This window comes from Pagrus major, chromosome 17 (assembly GCF_040436345.1).
Source record: "Pagrus major chromosome 17, Pma_NU_1.0".
Lineage (NCBI taxonomy): Eukaryota > Metazoa > Chordata > Actinopteri > Spariformes > Sparidae > Pagrus > Pagrus major.
Genome location: NC_133231.1, coordinates 10,471,302 through 10,495,563, shown reverse-complemented (window position 1 = coordinate 10,495,563; position 24,262 = coordinate 10,471,302). Strand labels below are relative to the sequence as shown.

General features: G+C 38.0%; 1 protein-coding gene across 1 annotated transcript in view; it reads right to left on the bottom strand.

Moving 5' to 3' along the window:
* Positions 1–24,262, bottom strand: part of LOC141011963 (CUB and sushi domain-containing protein 3-like) — a 228,382-nt gene that overhangs the window by 159,195 nt on the left and 44,925 nt on the right. Inside the window, exons 4-7 of the mRNA XM_073485326.1 lie at positions 17,099–17,293; positions 7,558–7,626; positions 7,380–7,518; positions 1–113 (exon numbers count right to left, since the gene is read on the bottom strand). Coding sequence (XP_073341427.1) covers positions 1–113; positions 7,380–7,518; positions 7,558–7,626; positions 17,099–17,293 — 516 coding nt within the window. The remainder of the gene's footprint in view (positions 114–7,379; positions 7,519–7,557; positions 7,627–17,098; positions 17,294–24,262) is intronic.

Sequence of the window (24,262 nt, the reverse complement as noted above, 5' to 3'; positions counted from 1 at the left end):
CTTGATACTGTGCCCTGAAGCCTTTGTGGCGGTGGTTGCTCTCTGTCACAAAATGCAGCCGTAGCCAGTTTTTGTTGCTGATGATGGGTGCTGGAATATTCATTCCAGTTAGCCTGAGTGTAAATTGTCACAAATAAAAGAAAATACATGTCATCTGTTTTTACTTTGATTCAGCTACAGGGACACTGCTGGTCACCTGCATGCTTGAGTCACCATAAGCATCTAACAAAACAGAAAAACAGGCAATTGAGTAAAATTAAGAATGAACTAAAATCCTGGAAAGGGAAATGAAAAGGGAAAATGAAAGGGAAGACAGAGAGATATAAAGGCTATTTTACCCACATGCAGACATGTGCCATCATATTTGCAGTAGTGTTTGTCAAACCATTCCTGTGTTACTAAAGTCTCTGTATGTTCCGACTACATCTGTCTTACTGTTATGTTTTTGATCAGAAGTTTTATTCAGCTCGTGGCCGCAGCATCAGGGAGACTATAATCATAGAGATTTAAAGCTGCCAGGGGTCTTCTCATTTGTCTGGCTGACCAGCTCTTTTCTTGCAATCCCTGCACCGTGCCCTGTCATACAACAGTCAATAGTGCACAATGGCATTCTAGCTATTAAACGGAGGCTGGGGACAGGCTGAAAAAGAGCCTGGTGCAGTTGAGGCCTGTTTTCCCAAATTGGCCCAGTGGATAAAAAAAAAAAAAAAAAAAAGACAATGTGTTAACTTGTTATATTGTCTGTGTGTGTGCCCACATCTATTCATGTCTGTGTTGTTGTTGTGTGTAAGGCAGTGTGAAGACATCTTTAAGGTTTGTTTTTCTATGTAATTTCTTTGGCATTTACTGCAGAGTCACCTAGGGGGCAGGCAGACAAAAGCCAAATGGAAGAACATCGAGAAAAAGACAGACAAATAGAGTGATGAGGAAAGACAAAAATGAGAGAGCTACTTTTCCCTTGGAGGAAATTGCATACAGAAATAAGTAACGAATTAGTAAATCTACTTGACATTTGATACTTCCTTATTTTAATTACACCACTTTTCCTGCAGTTTAAATCTTAACTTATTACTTACTTTAGAGAATAAAATACATCCATCGGACAGATTATAGACTGCTTTATTTTTAATTGCAAACTAAATGGAATTTTTCAATACTGATATTGTTAATCCAAATGATCTATCACAAGGAGAGATGATGGCAGCTCCAAGAGAAGAATTAAAAGGTAATTGATTTGCACACAAAAGTTGACCTTTTCTCTCATTGTGTCATTGATAAAATGCTAATGCTAATGACACTAATACACGGGCTGAATGAAAAAGAGCCGCCTTCAGGTGGCTGAACTGTCTAAAAGAATCTGCCCCTATGTATCCTGTAGTGGAAACTGCAAATTATTTCTAAGTCTAAAAGAAAACAGATAGTGACAATAAAACTATACACATCCAGAAGTTGCACAGACACCCTAGGCAGCACAGGAATGATGTTACAAATTTAAGACCGGCGGAGGTGAATATACTGCTGTCACGGCGGCAAAGCATGGCAGAGGAAGTGAAACATGATCTGCCATCAACAGTAAATAAAGGCTTATGGACACCTTACAGAGGACTTACTCCAATGGGTACATTTTTATTATCTGTGTGGTAAAACCATTATGTTAATTTTTAAAATGTAACAGTGTACACAAAAATCTCCCTGCTGCATAAAGCAAAGCACCTACAAAGTATAAAAAATTGCAAAGTAGAATTATATTGTTTGTGAGTCTCCTGGTTTAAGCAGAGGAAATACACTCCCTCAACACTCCCTCCAGCTGCTGTGCACAGATGCCCAAATGAACACAAATGTGCTCATAGGCTGAAGGCAGGCAGAGAAGGAAGACTTACAGCATCTGATGTGATCTGAGAAATTGATGACTTGCGTGTCAAAATGTTCTCATGCCTTCATTGAAGAAGATATTTAATGTTGTACGTAACTAAACACTAAAGTGATTAGTTATCATCTCAGGGAATGTGTTCCATCACTGATAACAGAAACCTGTGTTAAATTAATTCTCCGAGATTTTTTTGTTTCTCAAGTTGTCCTTGTATTTCCACATTGTGATAAAAATTTTAACAGCAGCCAAATGGTTATGCAAAATAATTCAGAGGTACTTCATGGAACTTCGATGCTTGTTGCGGTTACTCATCAATGTAACTGTCATAAAAACAAATAAATTACTTGTGGAAAGTGGAGTGAAAGTCTCCGTAAAACAGGTAAGAACAAGTGAGTGCTGTCTACTGTTTTCTTATTGTATCTCCTCCAGTGCATACTGAGTGACAAAAGATGAGAAAGTCCAATTGGAAAAATGGATTCCTCGCATAATGCACTGCCATTCTATCTCTGCAGACTCACTCAGGGTATTTGTTCCCTCATAGATATGCAATATGGCTTTTCAGAGATTACCTCTTGGCATGGCTGCAGTGTTTTTATGTGCTTGGTTTTGGCATGCTTCAAATGAACAATTTTGGGGTGTCTCAAGGACTAATGGTAGTTTCTGACATGGGTCCTCAAGGTACATTAGAGAGTTCTCATGAAGTTCTTGTGCCTGATTTGATAAGATGAAGGGAGCATGGAAATCTCATCAAAAATACCAACGTAACAAGTCCCTATGTGTCGGTACTGTGGCCAAATGTGTGGCCTCAAGGGCAGAGAGATAAGCTGAAATCTCTTGTGTCTCTGCTTAGTTTCACAGAAGAAGGTTATACGTAGGTGCACCCCAGATAATGAGCGATCAATTCAAATTTGTCAAAAAAGATGGGCCAGGTGATTTTGTCTTTTCTCCCACATGTATTCCATAAAATCTGACAAGAGGGAGTAATTGTAAGAATATTTTACTCCCTGTCTGCCAGTAGATTGGCATCTGAGAAGTGTGAGCCAGTCACTGTAGCTCCTTATATTAATTGCTCTAGTGGAATACCTGGGTCAATTGTCAATTCACATTCCTTCAATTAAACATTGCATTCTTCCCAGTCTGATCACAGTGAAGGAAAGCTTTTGGAGACATTTTGATGGGATATATTTTGCCAGGAAAGATCAATAATAAATCCCAGAAAGAAGAAATTGAATCTAATACAAATGGTAATTTAAACAAAGTTGGTAATTTAGCTGCAGGGCACCTCTTGCTCTCAACCTGCTTTGAATATTGTAATCTTCCTCTGACAACCATTTAGCTCCTCTGCTGGAATAGGATTGTTCATATTTAGTAAACCAAGCAAAATATTGCCAGATTGCTCGGTAAAATAGCAATCAATTTCTAAAGTCTACGCTTTCTTTGTATTTTTATAGCATGTGGAGTCAATGGTACAGTAGGGAATCTGAAAAACACGACACGATAGGAAAGTAGAAGATGACGTAGACATCCGGAGAAAAGCATGGAAAAAAATAAAACAAAGTGCCAAATTTCATAGTATATAAGCACAAAAAGTGTATCTAATATCCACAAAGCCTTTCAGGTTTTATGTTCTGTCTATTTCTGAAATAATGAGTGATGTGTAATCTACAGCTTGTTGTTTTTGCCCTTTGTGAACAGGGCTGTACAATCATATTAAAGGTCAGAGGAATAAAAAAAAACAAAAAACTGTTTTTCTCCATCTAACCCAGATCCAATGTTGGCTTTTGCCAAAGGAAACAGAGATTTTTTTTGTGTGTTGGTCCATTTTCAAGGTGATTGATGTGTAGCCTCACATCAACTTCCCCAGCGTGATGACGATGGAATCAATAAACTCATTTGCGGAGATCTGATAGAAATCTTCAATTGATAAAAGGATAAAAGCTGCTAAGAGGTGTCAGCAAAACATATTTCTTGCCCTATAGTCCTGGAATCTATCAGGAATTGGTTTTTAGTATTAGTCATCACCACTTTCAGGAAATTGGCTGACAAAAATTGGCTGTTCAAAATGTTAATGCATTTCCTATTTTATAGCAACCATTACATATGTGGGAATTAATTGAAGTTAATTTTCAGTCATGATATTTATGTGTAATATGTGTTGATTATTTAAGGATCAATTTTAGTGAATTACTGTAATACTTCATTTGTAACTCATATTCAGCAACCTTATCTTTACTTATGTTTGTCACTGGATAACAACCTATAATAGCACAGGTTCAGAGAGGATAACAAGTGAAGCTGGGTCATGCTTTATTTCTATTTGCCTGAAAAAGGCTAAGAGGAGTTGTTAACTCTGTCTGACTTTGAGATTCCAGGCTGTCAATCATCGTTAAGCAGCTCTAACCCTCAAGGCTAAATTGACAGTTTGCTTGTCTCTGCCTGCAGCTGGTGCTATATGTTAGGATGCTTGAAAGTTTAGCTGTCCAATGGCCTTGTACGCAGTCAAGAGACACTCATAAAGAGAGAGCGAGCGAGAGCAATGAATTTTATGGGCATGAGAGAATTGCTCGCTCTGAATCGTGTTTGTTTTCATGTCTGTTTGTTTACCTGGTCGAGTTGAAGCCATCTCTCTAAAATTCTGGCCCCACTGCACTCAAGCTCACTGGGTCCCACTTGGATTGTAGGGCTTAAAAGAAGAACTGTGCCTGACAGCCACTGACATTTGGTGACACACAATAACATCAACTTGGAGTTTCAAAGCATTCAAGTGATGCGTGGTGACCGCTCAGCACACACATAAGTAAAACTCTAACAAATAAAGGATCTGCTTGTTCGACTGCTTTACCTGATAAATATAAACAGTATATGCCTTTATAACCTCTCCTGAAGACATCAGTTCCTCCCAAAGGGTTATGACTCCAGGGAAGTGTCGCCTGATAGCAGTCACAGGAAGTTTTTTCTGATGAGCTGATATATTTTAATATACATTTTTAATAGTAAAAATCACTACCTGACATCTTCCTTATTGCTGGGCCCTGCTTCAGATAAGGTAATGGATAGGAAAGCATAAGAAACTCTGCTGTAGCTGGAGGTAATAAGGTAAGGTAATCTAAATCTATACGATATATATTGATGCTGCTGTGATGATGTTAGATGTTTTTAAAAGATAAGAAATGTTTCCAAAAACTCAATGTTTGTGTTTCTATGTCATTCCCTAGTTTACAGTTGTAAATGTAATCCATTCATGCATTTCATTTGTAATTCATACCTTGTTTAAAACATTATAAATGTAATAAAAATAAATGTTAAAAACAACTGTAATAACATTATTTTAAGTAAATGTGTACAATCATTTATAAGAAACCTGCTTAAAAAAACAACAACTCATGACTGTGACAGCATTAAAAGAAATGTAATTACATTTATAGATGCTTTTATTTTAAAGTTTCAATTAAGTAATCTGACCAGCATACCTTGTTTTTCCTCACTAGGATTAAATAATATGTGAACACAAGATGTTGGCTGCACAAGTCTGTTTGGTTTCTTCTCTCTTAAAACTGCACTGCATTGGCCAGTAAAATGTTTTCAAGACGTTCATTTTGGTTTTAATTAGCAATCGTCCCTCCAATGTGTGAAGACATTTTATGGCCAGAGGAATAAATTGATAAAAAATAAACAGTAATAAAACTAATGTAAATAATAAAACACTTAGACCAATTTTTCTTAAATCCTGAAAAGCAGGAGACATAAGATAACACAAGGCATTAGCCACTGGGGCTTTAAAGGATTAAAACCAAGAGGCATTTCTGTCACTAAAAGAGTTAATTTGGGAGTTTTATATCTAAAAGAAGAGGGTTACCTGATGGTCCGTCAAAACAAATCAGTTTCATCCCATATCAGCTCCCTGTCACACTCTCTTTAGCTATGTCAACATAAAATGCTTAGCAGTCATCACCACACTCAGAGCACCTCTCCTCTGGACTCTCTCCGTCTCTCACTGACACAGTGTCTGCCTCTCTCTCTCCCTCTGACAACTCTCAGGGACAACAAAGCTCGTAGCTCAGTGATTGATTAGAGCATCTTTCAGCCAATTATAATTAATGCCCAGCAGGATCACATAAAGCTGGTGGATGCTCACATTCGCGCAGGACGCAGAGGAGATGGATAACCTGAGCCTCAAGGTTGGGGGTCAAAGCCATTTCATCTTTCCTTGTTTCAGCTGGGAGTGACTTCTAAATCAAGCCCTTACAGAAAGCTATAAACCAAAGTGTCTGAAAGGCTGCTTTTTAAACAAAACCTCTGTCAAAGATTTGTAATTCATGTGCACTTTACTTTGAATTATGCAACAGGGAGTCATGTGCCCTCCCTGTGAATTGATTTGATTCAATCAGAACCACAAGGATTTTTTTTTAATATTCTTTACACAACTGTCCATGAAAATTAATTAAAAGGTAAATATGCATGCCTGTCAGCTGCCTTTTTCTCCTGAGTTTCCAATATATGTTGCTGATTGTAAAGTGTTGCTCCTATAAAATATTACGTGGTCATGCTCAACCACACATACCAAGCCTCTATTCTATGCTTTAAGATCATAGCAGGCAGGCTTCCTTGTTATCTCGAGAACTAAGAGCAATCCTAAGGCAATGCAGTCTTGTCTTACAAACCCCTCACTTCTCTTTGGAATAAACTTAGAGCTGGCAAGACAGTAGCCTGCTCTCTTGGAATCTCTATGTATTGACTCAAAATTTATTTATTTTCTCTGCGCCATTTTTGTTTTTGTTCTGATCAAATAAACAGCTGCCAAATCTCTACAGTGCACAACATTTTTGCAGACTAGTAGATAAATTATATTAATTAAGAACCTATAGTCATTTTTTGCAATTTTGGGATTTACTTAATTTTTTATAATTTTTTTTATATTTTTTTAAATATAAAAGTTTTTTAAGGGATCTCTTCATTATTATCTTGGAGAGTTTGGTCTTAGTTTGGAACTGCAGCTGTGGGCCTGTGAAACCAATTGAAACATTGTACTTGATATTGGGCAACACAAGTAAACATGACTTCACAACTTACCTGGAACTTTTACTTGTCCCTTGTCAATCAAAACTGACTTCATACTTACAAAACACCCTAATTGTGATAAAAATACTAGCATCTCTGGATTTTCCAAATGTACTTCCTGGCCTACATTCAGTTTGGCAGCCTCGATTTCTAACAGAATATAGGTCATGATTTATTAACAGCTTTACTATAGCACTAAAAATTAATTTTCTTGAGAGAATTTAGTACACGTCATCCTTCTCCAACTGATACGAGTCAAAAACAGTCACGGAAACCAAACCTGCATCCACACTAATATAATCTCATCACACAAAAATCACAAACCCCTTTCTGTAACACCTTGTGAACACCATATGACACACCTCCTGTCATACATAAATTCTTAATGTACCAACTGAATAATCATCTGATACAAGCACCAACCGCTCTCACTCCTCACAGCTCAACTCACCAGATGGTTGGCGGTTCAGAACCCTCGACTTCCAGATAATCCGACTTCTCCTCCATCTGAAATTCAGTGAAAACCAGGGAGATTGTGTCCCCCGGATCTGCCAGGATGGTCCACTTACACTCCCCACTGCTGCCCAGGCCTCCAGCACCTCCACCTCCGCCAGCACCAGGGGAGTCACCGGTGGGAAAATCGAAGCTGGAGATAAGTCCACTGGAGCCCCTAAGGGTGCCACCGCACGTGTCCTCCGCTGTCAGTCACCATAGAGAAAACCCAGGTGGGGAGGGTGAGGGGAGAACAGACACACGTTCTCTTGGTTATTTCAGAGCTATTACTCAAAGTTCAACATGGGAAGGAAAAGTGGCTTCAGGCATAAAACATCTGTACCTGTCCCTTCAAATGAATGCAAGCTAGTAAAAGACCAATGTGAAAGCCACTGCTCAGCTGCACAGGCTGTTTAAGCACATTTTATTTGTTTTTCACAAGAGTGCAAGATTAAAAGGTTACTTGTGTTTTTCTTCACACTGGCATGAATCATTAAGCAGTCAGACAAGTGACAATGGAGATGATAACTATTTACCAATTAATTGTGCACTAATTTTGGCGCAGTCTCCTTCTTTGCAGTTTCTATGTGGGTGGAAAACAATCTTTTGTGCTTGTTCTCTTATTCCTACCATCTTGTCTCGTCCATTTATCGTAGAGTCAGTAATTCATCATTGTGTCCTTTAGGCCCCCTCATGTTTCAGGAAACAAACAAATGGTGATAAACAGGGCTTATAATGCTGTGAAATTGTGTATTTTTTGTAATGTGAGGCGCATGACACCTCAGTTGAATGTTAATGCACTCTACCATAACAGCGGCTTGCTCTCTTTCAGTCCATGTCCCTTTTCCCTTCTTTTCCCCACCCTTACTCCAATCTCTATCAATTTCTATTTCCATTCCTCTCCTCCGAGCCCTCTCAGATCTTCCTACTATTACTCACCACCCTCCCCTCTACCCCTGTATCCGATTTTTTCCCCCTAAAGAATTCTAATGATGGCAGGGCTTTCACAGTTTTCACATCATTTAAGACTAATATATGACACTCAGCTGTGCCAGCTGAAACCTTTGATGGCTCAGTGCTCCACTCAGGGCTGTCAGAGCTGCCAGCCTTGGAACATTCCCGTATGCTGCATTACACGATTGGTCAAGGAACAAGGAAGCGGATGTATGAAATTCAAAAAGATGATAAAGAGAAAAGGGGAAAAGATGAGAGAGCAAGGGCTTCTAGTTAGCTTGATCCATGTCCTTTGACACATTAGCTGAAGCATAGCAATTGATCAAAGTCTTTATAAGAAGGGCGGAGATGGCACTGATACCGTGTGAGACTTCAATAATGTCCACACATATGTGATTCATATCAAGGGCAGGCTCTCATTTGTAGCCTACAGCAAGGGCAGGCATTCATTTATCGAATGCCTGCAGCCAACAACAACAAAAGCACGTGGAGTCATGATTTGTTTCTGGTTTAAATCATCATACACTTCACTATATAACACTTATCCTGAGTGATGAATTTTTATATTGCCTCAATGCATTTAAGATGACATTCCAAAGAGTGCCCAGTAGATATGTAGAGTAATTGACTATAGGCTGAAATTAAAGTGATATTAGAGTGCTGCAAGTATAACCAAATGAGCAATATCATTTTTTTTTTAACCTTGATGAGACACACGAGGACAGTGTAAAGTGTCCACATTGCCATCAAGGCAAAGAGAGCGAGAAAGAAGTGGCAGATAAGAAGGGTTAGATAATGAGAGGGGGTGAGTGTGGGAGATGAGATGGAAAAAGACAAAAAATAAGTGGAAGGGAAGGGAGAAAAGTGGAGGGCAAATCAAGTGTGAGAGTAAAAAAGACAAAGGAATACAAAAAAATGGAAGAAAGATTGGGATTTTCCGAGACAAAGATTCACAGAGGAGTAATATAAGGGATGGTAAAGGAAAAATAAATAAAATGCCAGCAAAATGTCTTAAAATTAAAGTCCAATTTACAGATCAAATGGTTATGAAATTGGGTTATGCTGACAATATTTGTTCAATACTGAATTTAACTATTTACAGTGCATCAAATAAGTAGCCTAAAATTTTGATGAGGGTCAAACTTCCTCCACTTGTTATCAGTCGGTGATCCTGTCAAACAATATCACAATTGTTCATTCTACCACACTTTTACAGCATCTTCAAAACACATCAATATGACCACTGGTAACCACATGCACCAATAAACACTTCAACACTTGAGTCAATTAATGACATTTTAACACTCATCCTGAAGTCTCCCATCTTCAGGATGAGACTGAACTTTATTGATCTCTATGGGGAAATTGTGTAATTTCTCTCACACTGATGAACACTACCATTGAAACTGTTGAATGCAGCAAAGACACACAGTTAATGTATTGCAGTCTAAAGCAATAAAGTTTTCAACAGCTTACATTGAATAAGAGCAGAACATTCATTACAACCAAGCAAGATTATTACAGAGGCTCAATTTGTAAAAGTCTATAAAAAAGAAAAGAAAAGAAAGATGTTTACATCCCAAGGTCTTTCCTATAAACACTCCTTCACTGCTTTGAAAGTATAGGAAGCTGTAAGTGAATTGCATATGCACTTAAAGTATAATTCATCTAATTTCCAAATTGTTAAATGTGAAAAGAATCACAAAATATCAACACACAGCAGTGAGATTCAGTACTGTAGATAAGAGTGTATTAAGTTAGGCCGTGAGGTGCATGCAGACAGCAAGCAGAAACAGCAGGCTGTCATCCTCCACTGTTTATGTTCTAGGTTTTGACTGGAAGGCACAGAGGACACAACGTTGCCACCATGGCAAATGATTCCACTGACATTATCATAGAAAAGAAAAAAGACAATGAAAAGGCTCCCCATAAACCTTAAACAAAAATGAAATCCTTTTTTTGGTTCTCAGATCTTTCTACACCAGAATATATGATGCTGGGACAAATGAAAAACAGCTCCGTTATGGTTTTCTCTGAGGTGGTTTTTCACGATAACAGACAATGTTGTCTGATCACTGTAAAAGGAAATTCAACTTTTGTGGCAGCAAGATGTCATGTGCAAAAGTGTGTGACAAGGACAAAGGTAATGTTGTATGTAGACTAAAAACAGGTGGTGTTAACTGCCCGCTGTGTGCAAGCAAATTTTAAGAGATGTTTTTGGTAAAACAGCTGCAAGTCACACTCTAGTTTGTGTGCTATGAATTAAATCACTAATATTTCAGTACATGGCTTCCTCGATGGAATGAAATAGATTTGAACAACCACATTTAATGATAATAACCTCACTTATAACTCATTAATGTGTCTACAGTTGTAGCCAATTAAACTGCACAGGAAAATTGGGGAGATGCTTGGGGGCAATTCATTATTGTACAGAAGTACTACAGGTTTCTTAGCTGTTTCTTTGAAAAGCATCCAAGCATGGTGCTGCAAATTACAAACCGGCAAACTGCTGTCTGAGCCTTGAAAAATGCTTTGCAGCTTGAGAATTTTAAATGCCACTGCGTGGATACTGCCTTACAGATTTCATACATTCACATGCAGTGTATCATCGAGATGCATGGCAGCGTTTGAGCTACAATTTGCCAATGAGGTTTAGTGACATAAAAGAGGCACTGAATGCTGGGCAACGTGTTCCTTAGCAAATCATTAGAGCATGCTCTGGATTTAAAAACGAGGAAGGATCTGTCTCATTTTAAAACGGTGGCAGTGTAAAAAAAAAAAAAAGATGGTGGTGAGGATTAGGACTACTTTAGCTGAGCTCATTTACATCCCAGCATCAGCAATCTAATGCTACTTGAGGAGGGATTAAGCCTCTCTCCCCTTGACTTTGATCAGATATACAACACTTGTCTTTCTACTTAGAAATATTCACCCCCAAGGATAGAAAGGAAGGAACTCTTGTATAATTTTCTACACTACCTCAGGTTTTTTTTCCTTTGTAACAATCGCTGTGATAATGCAAAGGCAGTGACTACATCTACAGTAAGTCCCTCATTTGCTCGGCTGTAAGTAATGTTACACATTGATGGGGCCGATTAATAGTAAGAGAGCCGTAATGGGTGCAGAGATATAATTCATATTGCGCCATGCATACTGCTGGGGGTCATGTCATTATAGTGACCATCTCACCGTAATTTCAGATTTTAAATGAATTATGAGGGGACGATTCCATGAGAAATACTGCACCACAAACCCAAACAGTATTCAAATGGTTGCCTAAATTCTTGCCATGGGCAAGTCAAGTTTTCGTATTTGAATTCTCAATTTGTATAGCAGAAAGTTGAAAAGGCAGTGCTGAGAAAGCTGTGCGCTCAGTCTAGTCACATTACCAGATATGGAAATGTTTTAAAGGAGCAAGGTTTTTCTACAGCCTAATTCTCTGATTCTGTTGGACAGTGGCTGGCAGCAAGAATGACAGTGTATCAATAGACCATATTCTCATGTTACCACACTGTCCCTGTTTGCTGTCTCGCTGCTTGGTTTAATGAATGTCCAGAGACAATTTAGATGGAAGGAATCGAAATAGGCTCCTGGGAGGAGCAGTAGCAACTCACGATTAGAATAGCCATTAATTCTCCATCTCACTGTCTTTCTGCTTGGAGGTGATTCTCTCTGGTTTTTCATTTCAGTCTCGTTGACTCCACACTTAAACCATCCCTACACTTACATTTATTTACACCTCTCTGTTTTTCTGTCAACCTTTCAAGCTCTAGTGTTGCCTCTTTGAAGAGACAGTGACAGAGGATAAACACACTTTATGGATAGTAATTCCATTAAAGCCAGACACTACAGATGAATTGTGTTAAAGTTTAATAAATTAATATAACCATTACTTTTGGATATCTCTTCTTTACCACTCCATAAATCAGAAATACATTTTCACCATGTGTTTAGGAAAACAACATTATATAAATGAGGCTATGAATGATATACCAACAAACCCCTCTGTAAAAACCTTCCAAATATAGATACTAATACTAAGTCACATCACTTTATCGATACGGACTTCCATGTCGTGCCTCCAGGGTAAACACTGCTGTGACCACTTTTAATTAAATGAAAGTTGACAACTCTGTCCAGCAAATATATTTATATCTGATAATTCCACGGTTTAGTAATGATGTGTAATATTGGTCAAATTTGGGTTTAGTGCCATCATTATCCTGCTTTAAACACAGCATTTGATTAAGAAATGTGTATGCCTTCCTGCCCTTTTCACTTCCCCTCTTTCTACCCCTTTCCCCTCTATGTTTCTGTCAGCTGTACACACACACACAATCGTTTGACTTACATGACTTTGGAAGTTGGACGAGGATGGTGAACAGAACTGGGAGAAAGATGAAAGAGAGAGAGGTAGGGACAAAAGGAGGTGACTGGTTGAACGACTGAGGTGTTGGGAGACTGTGGGGGGTGGACGGTGGATTGGGGAAAGGTTTTGTGTTGCTGTGTGTTTAGTGTGAAACAATTGGTGATGAGCAGAAAGGGCAGGATCTCTGAGGAAATAAGATCAAAGGACCATCTGCCTACATACAGGAGCCGGGCCGGATTTAGACGAGAGAGACAGAGAGACAGAGAGAAAAAGACAGAGAGAGACACAGAGAGAGAGCAAGAGAGAGAGAGAGAGTGAGAGGGTGGCTCAAGCAGTGCCCAGACCTGAAAAGGAGTGATGTTTCTGGCCCGTGGCAATAGAGGCTAACACCATCTTTAAATGGAAACCAGAGGAACCCTCCATCTGCAGCTTTTTATTTCTCCACGCTTGCCATTTTTCAGACATATGCTGTACCATTTTCTTTTTGCTGTGCCTTGCACTGTAGAACGAGTTGGCACAAGCAAATTTGCTCTGCTGGCTTTGGGATTGCTTAGGATTGTATATTAAAATCTTTTTAGTATATCCTCTCTTCTGTTTGGATGACTTTGCACATCTTAGACCTAGTAGTCCATCATCATCAAAATGTACTCATTTATTTATTCAAGACATGCAGTTATTCACTGCTTTGCATTAAAAAAAATAACAGAAAACAATTAGATTAATCTATAAGAAAAGAAAAGAAAGAAAAAGAAAAAGAAAACTGAAAATACACACAGATCTACTCCAAACTTTTCCATTGTGCAAGACTAATCTTGGATTCAGTAAACCATTGTAGAGCCAGTTCTTAAAAGTTGCGTAAGTCTATTTCACTATATAGCAATGAGAAAACAATAGCAGACTATTCCCGTAGATTGGAAGTAAATATTCTGTATATAGGAATGGTTTTCAATCCGTTTACAAGCTTTTGCTTAATGCTAGTCTACGTGTCCTTGCGGTATACTGTATGAAGTTGTGGCTCCGTCTAAAAATAAAAACAAAAATAACTGTCAAGGTTTTCCCCGACTCAAAATGAGATTGCAGCAGCACTTGCTGATGGTGGTTTGGGGTAAAGGGGGGCTGACACATCAAAAGCAAAGGAAATAGAGTTCCCTACTTGGAATATGTGCATCAGAGTCGACATCACAATGGCCTCTGTAAGTAAGCCCTTACAGTGTCTGTGCTGCCTTACCTAATTTTTAATCCATCAAGCCAAATGATCACACTCCTCACAGTCCTTTGTACACTGTAGCAAAAATGATAAGTAACATACATGTACTGCTGTGAGACCCTAACTACTGTGCACACATCCCAGTGTTTCCTCTACGTTTTTTTTCAGCCACGAGAGGACAGGGTTTTGTTGCACCTGGGTGGTGTGTGCATGCTGATGGAAACATCAATATGAAATTTAAAATATAAAAAATTTAAAAAAATAAAAACAAGCATGATATGGTGTAATGATTTGGTGTGGTACAGCCATGGGTATAAGCTAATGTCTACTCATTTAGGGTCCCAGTCTGATAGCATATGCTTAGTCTTTGTTTTTTCTCCTCTCTCCTCCACTCTCCTTTCCCCTGTCTGCCCTCTTTCCTCCTCCATTTTCATCCCTTTAACTTTACAGCGCATCATCACATTACCTTCAGCAAACATTGACCAACTCATCATTATTAATATGAAGAAGAAATAATGTTCCAGTTAATCAATAGAGACTATATTGTGAATGTGTATCTAAACTGTAAACTTAACTTTAGCTGCTTGTTAAACCTACCTTTTTTCTTGTCTTCCAATAGAGTATTTTCATCCTCTGCCCTGTTTGTCACTCTGCCTAAGGAGAAAACGCTGTGCTAGCACTGTTGTTTATTTGGTTGTCATCAGTAAAGCAGACAGCGCCACAAAGTCATTTAATTGTGACTTTATTACATTTCACAAAATTCTGACAATTATTTTATATGTTTAAAGGTATATAACAGATGCACTGCATCATCATAAATTGCAAGATATCACACTCTTACAGCACAATGCCTTTCTACATATGTAATGGATTATTTGCATCTGTGTGATGACAGGTCTCATCTAGGCAAAGACAGGAATAAGCTGCATGGTATGATGAGTGCTAGTCAGTCATCTATCAACAAGCTGTCACAAGAAACCATCATTATGCTATAGTGTCTTCATCACTCTCCTTCAATTACACACATACAGCAGCGTTAAGGGTTCAAGTCGTGGGCAACAGTATTTTTGAACACGCTAGAAAGATTTTGAGCAGAAAATTAAGCAAAAAAACATTATGAAGCTCTCCAAGTGTCAGAAAAGAAAATGTATCACACCTCAAGCGATGCAGACTCTTGAAACTTTTTGAAATGTCTTAATGCTGTAAACTGCACTTGGCTCTTGTTGTACACTCATACCGTACATGTTCATGTTATTCTTTGGTTTGTAACTTTTTGGATTATCTAAGTTATCTGAACTGCCAAGTTCATCTAATTGACACGAAGCACTCACTCTTAATGTGGAAAACTTGAGACCGTTGTGCTTTCCCATACTAAATAGGGTGTTGTGATTTTGTCCATTCTTAGTAGATTTGCATTGTGAAACCTAAAGCATTTTTAATGGACGGACCTGTAAAATGGTTCTTCTATGGAGAATTTTTACCACTGGATACATGATAAACATAAATCATTGATATTATTTGTCTTCACATCCATCTGTAACAAAATTAACAGTACAAATAATCCATTCTGTCCTCAGGCAGACATACATTTTAATGGTTCAAGCACAGATAACTGCCATATTCATGTATCACCGGGAAAGAGAAAAGGCACACAGTTTCACAGGTTCCAGGTGACACAAGGAATGATGTGGCATTTTCATTTCAAATCCTTCAGACTGTGGCCTCAGAACAGTATTTTTTTTCTGCTGTTTGTGTTCAAGATGCTGCTGGTCCATCTCATTGACAATGGTTCTGGAGTTGTTGGGTAACCGCAATGGACTAAAAGTGAGATTGCATTTATTTTTTACTGCCAAATATTTTCAGATAAACCTTTAATTGCTTCGTAGGTTGTGTAACCTGTTGTTGTTATGCATGCAGTCTGGGAGAAGAGCTGACTGTGACCTCAGTAAGGCAGCAGAAGCAAACAGTTCATGCATTGTGAAAAACATCACATCAGAAAAAAAACAGTCCACAGTGCAAAGAAGAGGGGTCCAAATCTCATTCTCTACTACAATCAAAGTGCAGCCAGAATCCAGTAGATGAACCACTCCTCCTTACTACGGAAGCCCTAAAGGGCCATGCATTCATACATTTTATTTCCTCCGTTTTCCCGTGATAACAAATTAATTTCATTTGTTTTCTCGAGATCTATTATCTCGAAATAACAACTGCCGTTTTCCCGAGATAACAGGGTAATTTTCTCGAGATCTCGAGATAATGAAACTTTGTTTTCCCAAGATAACAATATAATTAATTCGAGATCTCGAGATAATGACTGTGATATGATAGGCCTGAGATTTCCATCACACACAAGTGGCATGGCATGCTGACCGATGGGTTTCTTGAACACTACTGTAGGTAAGTCTATTTCTCTGTTTGTTTTGTGCGTTTCTATACTAAATTAGTTTTTGATGAAGGGATGAATGAATGTTACAACAGCTCAAGATTTCAAATTAATTATATCGTTATCTCGGGAAAACAAAGTTTTGTTATCTCGAGATCTTGAGAAAATTATCCCGTTATCTTGGGAAAACGGCAGTTGTTATTTCGAGATAATAACTCGAGATCTCGAGAAAACAAATGAAATTAACTCGTTATCACGGGAAAACGGAGGAAATAAAATGTATGAATGCATGGCCGTTAAGGGCTTCCATACCTTACAGTAGAATGTATTTAAGCTACTTTCTCTACAGGAATATATATTTAATTAACCTTTCGAGACAGGGCGGCTTTAATCAACTTCAACATGATTAAAATCATTTCATCCCATCAGAATGCAAATAAATGTATAGATCTAATGAAGACTTGTGCCAGACTTTACTACATCTGTGGCACAGACAAGTCACCCAATCACGTAGCCATCAGGCTGCCAATCATTGAAATGCAATTAACTTTAACAAACTCATGGAAATCAAATGTCAAGAGGTGAAAACAAACCAATCACCTGCTAATTTTAAATTTTTTAGGGGAGCCCTACAATATGTAGATAACATCATGTATTCGCCATGATACCTGACAGTTACATTGTACAGCTGTGAGAAAAAGTCCGCAGCAGCCAATCCTTATAATGATTAATAACTCATTTTCAATAATAAAACATACTCACCTCTACAGATTGGCACAGGGAAGTCCCACACTGACACACCGGCTGCGTTGGTCACACATGTGAGGAGCGAATGTCCATCCAGGACATAGCCAGTGACACACCGGTAGCGGATTTTATCACCTACGTTGAACTGGGTTCCATTCAGAATGCCTTTGGGTGGAATCCCTGGGTTTCCACACGAGCTGCTTCTCAGCTCTGGAAATAGAATGACAAGATAGTATTGTTAAGAATTACAATGCGTTTCCTTCCTTTTATCTCTAGTCATGTATGCAGAGCTGTCTACAATGTATTTTCATAGTTTTTACCATGTTATATTGTTAGACATTGTTTATAATCTTGACTTCTGTATACAGTCTATAGACAATGTTCATAGCTGGCAAATGTCAGCACTGAGTTAATTTAATGCCATTGCTACTCAAATGCTTAGTTATGTCTGAAGAGCTGACATTAATATGGTAAGATGATAAAATGCACTACCCAGGGAGTGCTGAAGTACCATACTGTGTCTTACCCATCTCTTTACATTAAGAGTTCACTGAACAACATAAATCTATAGCTGGAAGCGGCAATGAAGGACAGAGAAAAACAAGTACATTAGCACAATGCACAAGGAAAGAATAAACAAGGTAGTAAAAAAAAGATGGCAGGACAACATGAAAAAAGCAGCTACAGCTGCCAAGTATAATCACTTTCCTGTACGCTCTTGAATGGCCGTTTTGCTTAATAGCAGGGGCAGAACTCAAATTATTTTCATAAATTCATCGGTGGAAAAATGAATCATAGCACTGAATGTGCACTAGACTTTTTGATTACTAGCTCTTATCTGATACCCACTGCAGGGCCTATTGATAGGCCAAAACATGATTTAACATGAACACTAGGTTTCTGGCTTCCATGGGAATGCTCACCAAATTAATGCATTCAGCACATTTTACTGTACAATGATAACTGTCAATGAGGCCTGATATAAAATGACCAATGTTTAGACATGGATCTCTTCTAACTTACTCGTATTACTTACTAATTTTCTTAGATAAATCGACAAAAATAGACAAATCATAATTTTGATACACACATTTTTTAAACTCTGGAGGAAGCTAATATGGCGAAGTCTGCAGAAGGTATGTATATTAACAGAATGTGTGCTGTATTTCTCTGAGGTCTAATGGTTTGGCTGAAGCTGTCGCTTTCGCCTCTACTCAGTGAAATCCCTTAGGCTTTGACTTTGGGCATTGTTTTGACGCCTAACTAGGAAACTGGGCATGCTTGTCATCATAGAAACAGCTCATAAGATTGTGAAGTTTATTGCAACTTTGCAAGTATCTTCTGCCTTCCCTTCAACACACAGCTCTGCTTGCTCACCGGAGCAGATCTAGCCTCTGTGGCACTGTAGCCATCAGTGTTGATAGGCTATTACTCTTGGTGTGTAACCAATCAGATAATGCTGTGGGCAGGCACTCTGATCTGAACACCGATTATGGCAATAGTTGAAGCTTTGAAGCATTCGGGGTCAGTCCTTGATATTAGAGGCAAAGAACTGTATGTGACAGAACAACCATAACGATGAGAAATAATATTACTTGTACAAAATTGCATTAGTATCATTTTAAATCCCAAGGCAGACACATTTTTGAAGATGGCATATTGAAGTCATACATCTTCCACAAGAAAGCAATTCCCCAAAAATTATTAGCGCTATTCTTACGCACTGACATTGCCAAAGTGCTTATGATCAATGTACTCCTTGGCAAAGTATTGAAAAAGAATTTTGATAGAGATCTTCTGTAAGCTGTGATGAACAGGTCTGGAGAGCTGTTCAATCCTTTGTTCTTTTGGTTGAACACAATCTTCCAGTACATTTCTGTCCTCGATTAGACCACCATAACTCATTCTCTGTCAAAATTCCCCTGCACACAAAAAATCAGCTTTTATTTCAAGTTAATCAATTCAAGACAATAACACAGCAATGGCATCTTTTTGCCTCGGCAGTTACATGTTAGTTTTTAAATTGTCTATTCAGCTTGAAGGCAGGATTGGGTCTGACCTTGAGTTCATGTCACTAAACTTAACACCTGAGGGAGTCAGACTGCAGTCTAATGATATCAGGTACTTTTGGCAGTCAACCTGCCGTCAACCTGAGCAAAGAGGTTAGGCCTGTAAAACCAATTATTTATACAACAGTCTTTCAAAAGATGTTACATTAGGTTTGGTTTTTGTATATGGTGTCTGTGCTCTGTGTATCATTGTTTTACTGGTGCTCCACACTTCTCAATCACAACTGTGATTGTGTTTTTAAATGTTAAACAACTAAAACAATTAATGTTGCTACTTTTTTAAAATTCCTTTTGTATGGGTTCAACTGTACCAGTATCAAACTCGTAACAATTTTAAAATAAGAATAATGAGGAACCAAAGTGGCATGGTCTTTAACTAGCTACTTGCACTTGATTTGTGATCATTAGTAGCTTCGGTTTCTCCTCCATTCATGGGTTAATATTTCACATATGCTATTTTTGTCAACAAAGAAATAATTTCATTATTTATTATTATAATTCCATCCTTGAAAGCAATATGAATCAGCACAGACACCCTCTTAAAATTATTATTATTAAATAATTATTAATTAATTATTATTATCTAAATTATTTTAAAGACACACTAAGCGGAGCTTTCTGATAAAGGACACTACATAACTGAAATTGTGGGGCATGATCAATACAGTCCAATTAGTGTGATCAGCTCCAGCTTGTGACTGATCATGCAGTCAAGTTAAATGATTATTTTTGATAATGTGCCATCTGTTTATGGCTAATTATTCCAACTGGCAAGCCAGGAAACCAAACCATTTTTACACTTACACAAACTGTGTGTTATGGATGGATGTATCTATGGATAGATACAGACAGAAAGAGATAAGGAGGAGGATATTTCAGACCTTTATCCTCAAGTTGATTTCATTGATAGACACATCTGTGAAGTTGCATTTTCTAATGTTAATTTCCAGGAATCATTTTAGAAATCCAATTATGAATCCACTTTACACTGCAGATGCTCGCATACACATCCCTCATACATATGATCCCTAATGAAAGCAATATAAATCCTCAGCATCAACTGCCGGCTGTTTATGTTTATGAGCAAAATTAAATACCAACAGACTGCAATGTGAATAAATCAGGAGGACCTCAGAGCATGTGTGATTTCATTTTTAATCAACTACAGAAAGTGTCGACTAATACAACTGAAATATTGACACCCTAAACAGACCTAAACTACAGCGACATTACATTCCAAAGCTTAGCTTCTGATAAAGGATTTTTGACCACAAAAGCTATATTAAATGAAAATAAATCAATCCTACAGACACAGTACTATTTGACGTTGATGACTTTAGGTTTTGACTGAAAGAGTGAGAACTGAAACATAAGCAGCTGAGGCTCTCATTCTCACATTGTAATACCAGCTATTTTTAGACAAAATCCCCTGCAAATGAATCTGTCTGAAGAAGAATAAAATATGCATAATGGGTTGATTATCTATTTATGTATGATCCATGCATTTTTTTTATTTCTGCAACACCTCCTTCCTTCCTCCTTCCAAGTCACAAAGTTTGCTGAAAATACAAATGGATATTCATGACTGACAGTCGATTTAGATTATTCTTTTGGAAGAGAAGTGCAAACTGAGGGAAGATGGAAAATCGAGCCATATTAAGTGCAACACTAATGATGCCTGACTGATGCAGGGGTGAGGAGTGAGAAGCAGAATTGAGATTCCATGCAGGACTGACATCTGACCAGAGCAGAGGTCACGGCTGAGGAGGAGCAATCCAGTCTCCTAAAAATTACATTCATATGCAACTATTATGCGTTAGCAAATATGTAAACTTTTGTTTAGACAAAGTTTGGTGGAGTTTAATCGAGACAAACTGTTTTATGTCAAGTGCCTGAGATAGACTGACAAGGTGCATATCTCAAACAACCCATGGTGGTGTGTGCAAATTCTATGGAGCAACATCCAAAAAATGTTGGTGCATATGAGCCTGACGGTAAAGCCAAAGGAAAAACCATAATAAGCATATTCAGTGTTGACATAAAAATGAAAAATGCTTCAATGTCCAACAATCAGTGTCATAGCCCTGCTTCACCATTATCAAATACAGCTATGTACTGAAAGCTGCATGAATGTATGCATGTATCCTACATAGCACATCATGCTCCCTGGCAACAAACAGCAAACATGTCATGGGAATTATGGAGAGCTTGTGAAATTTAAATGCATTAGTTTGAAATATAACATTTTAGGAATTCAAGTGTGACTAAACACATCAAAGTATCTAAAACTCACCACAACAACCCTTTAAAGTGTGATACAGAGAATGTTATATTAAAATTCTGCACACAGCTCAAAAATCTACACAAGACAGAAAATCAACTGGCCAGGGACTGGTGCTGTGTGCAACCAGATATTATCCAGAACAACACCCCACAACACCTTCCATCACACCAGTAGCGTTAAACTGGGCATTTACCATTCAAGAATGGTGATGTCACTGGAGAATACCTAAGACACACTGTGCTTCAGCTATTTAACACTCATCAGCCAATTAAGAAAAACTTGATCAGCAGGAGCCTTGCTGCTGAACTAGGTTGCCAAACATTTCTTGGATGACTTATTGGCAAAGAACCGTGCCAATGATGTTGGAGGGAAAATAAGGTTAGGTTCATGTGTATGCATCACATACTGTTCTGTACATGTTGGGCATGAGCTTGCCATGGTATGTGGGTTGAATGTAAAACTACCACTCTCAGTTTTGATGTAATTGGTGTGTTGTCTCTTTTGATTAGAGACGTATCCAGCGCTACTATTTACTAATTCTAACGTTGGCTTACCTAAAGCTAAAAGCTAAGGCTTTCCAAGACGAGTTAAAATGTGCCAAACTGCTACTACCAGTTTACATTAATATGACTAGACGGTCTATCATCACCGTTGCAATGACTCTCTGTTCTCCCATGCCAAACTGTCCATCTTTTTCATAGCTTGATATTATTTGCAGCAACTTAAAATATGAATGAGTATAGTGATAGAGTTACTTGCTACAGTTGCATTTCTAGTATTGATGAAACGGCAAAAATAAAAAGGTATGTGCGTTGTGAGTGTATTGTGGAGAGAGCAAGCAGGCGAGCGGAAGAGAGTGACAGTGAATGCGGGCAGAGAAAAGTAAAAGCAGTGAAGTTTTCAGTTTTGTAGTACATTTCAATTCTAAGGTCAAGCAGTTACCATTGCAACACCTTGCCTGTTTGCCCTGGTTAAAGACATGAACGGTGTAGATTACGGTGAAATTGCATTGTTCTACGGACATGGACTTACATCTATGACGTGACTGAACCCAACCACATCATTTCTGGATTTTTGTTCGAACCAAGCCTGGCTAGCAGGTCCCAATGGGTTCGGGTCAGGTATCCATACTTAATTTGGGTAGAAAAAAAACCCATAGTGCCTCTGTCATTGTAGTGTGTGTGAGTGTGTCATTGCCTTTAATGACAGAAATACATAATACATAAAACTTGTGATTAAATACTCTGTAAATATCAGAAATAAAATATGCCTTGCTACAGCAGTTTTGATGAAAACATTGAAAACTCAACGGGTGACAATTAAATAATAAAACATATCAGACATACCAATAAACTAATGAACAGGCATTTGATGTTTTGACAGTTGGGACAGCACAGTCTAACACACTGTGTCTAACAAGTCAATAACCTGGTTTTGGCAAGAAAAGAACTAGTTTGTACAATGTGTTGTCTAACTATGTTGTAAGGCAAAAGTGTTTATAGCTATTCAAAACGGCTCTTTATATTTCTGAAGCTATTAGACAACCCAGCAAGCACTTCTGATGGTATGTTGGAGGTACAATAAAGCGTCAGTTGTGTTGAGATCTGGTGACTGCAAAGGCCACAGTATCATATTCAGACTAAAAACATACTGTGAACTCTCATGCCCTGCATCTGAATTATACTGTACAATAGCATGTTTAAGCCTTTGAAAAATAATATGAATACATAATTTGCAAGCTTTGCTCTCCAGAGGTTGAATATACATTTTTCTCATAACATTTTATAAAGGAGAGGATGTAACTTTTGCAATATGAGCAAAGGTGGTCTGTTAAGTCACAAACATGTTTGCCACAGTTTCAATACCGCAGGGAAACACAGAGGGAACAAAAATATATATTTTGTTGAACATGAAACCCTTCAACTGACAGCCTGGCAGTGCATAAAGTGTACACGAGTGAGAAATTATTTACAGTACCAAGATTACTGCTTTTTTCCTGCACTGCCACAGCACAAATATAACATAGAGGTCTGGAAAGACTCTTTACTGTGTAACTGTTAAAAAAATTGCAAAATTAGCTGAGGGGCAAGTAACATCGTGTGTACCTATTAGGTGGCTTTGATGTGAACTATTTGTACCACCTCCTCGCCAGTGAATGTTTGCAATAATATGTCAATATACATGTTTTTGAACTCTTTAGTCTTTGTATTTTTTAAAACTGGAGATATGCTGCTGCTCAAAAGTGTCCTGTCTAACCAGATGTGACTATGAGTTAAATCAAAAACTCAGAAGTTTGTGGACTGCTGAGTGTTACAAATCATACCCAAAAGCAGCCTGTAGCCTGTGAACTCTGAACAGAGCTCTCATTTCAGCTGCCAGATGTTGCTGGGACATCGGACAGATTGCACTCAGCCAAATAAAAATGTGATGGCATATAAATTATTTAACAGAATGGCACTACATTCTCCACGAAATGGAGTGTCTTTAATAATTTTCATGGATTTTTTGATGCAGAGGTATTATGCTTTTGAGGATCAAGCTTAAGAAACAAAAAAATCCTACCCAATACAATACTAATTTAAAGGAAGGTTGTACAGATTTTCTTTAATGTTGATGGTATACCTTATCTGATTTATAGATTCAGTGGCTATATTACAGTCAAAAGTACTTATGGCGACTTTCAGATATTCATTGCTATAATCACTATGTTCTAGCAGAAAATTACATGTTTTCTATTAAAAAGTAAAAGATGCATCCCAGCTGTAATTATACTGACATTAACTCACTGGCCTATGGTGTATGGAAAGTCATAACTAATGTCTCAGA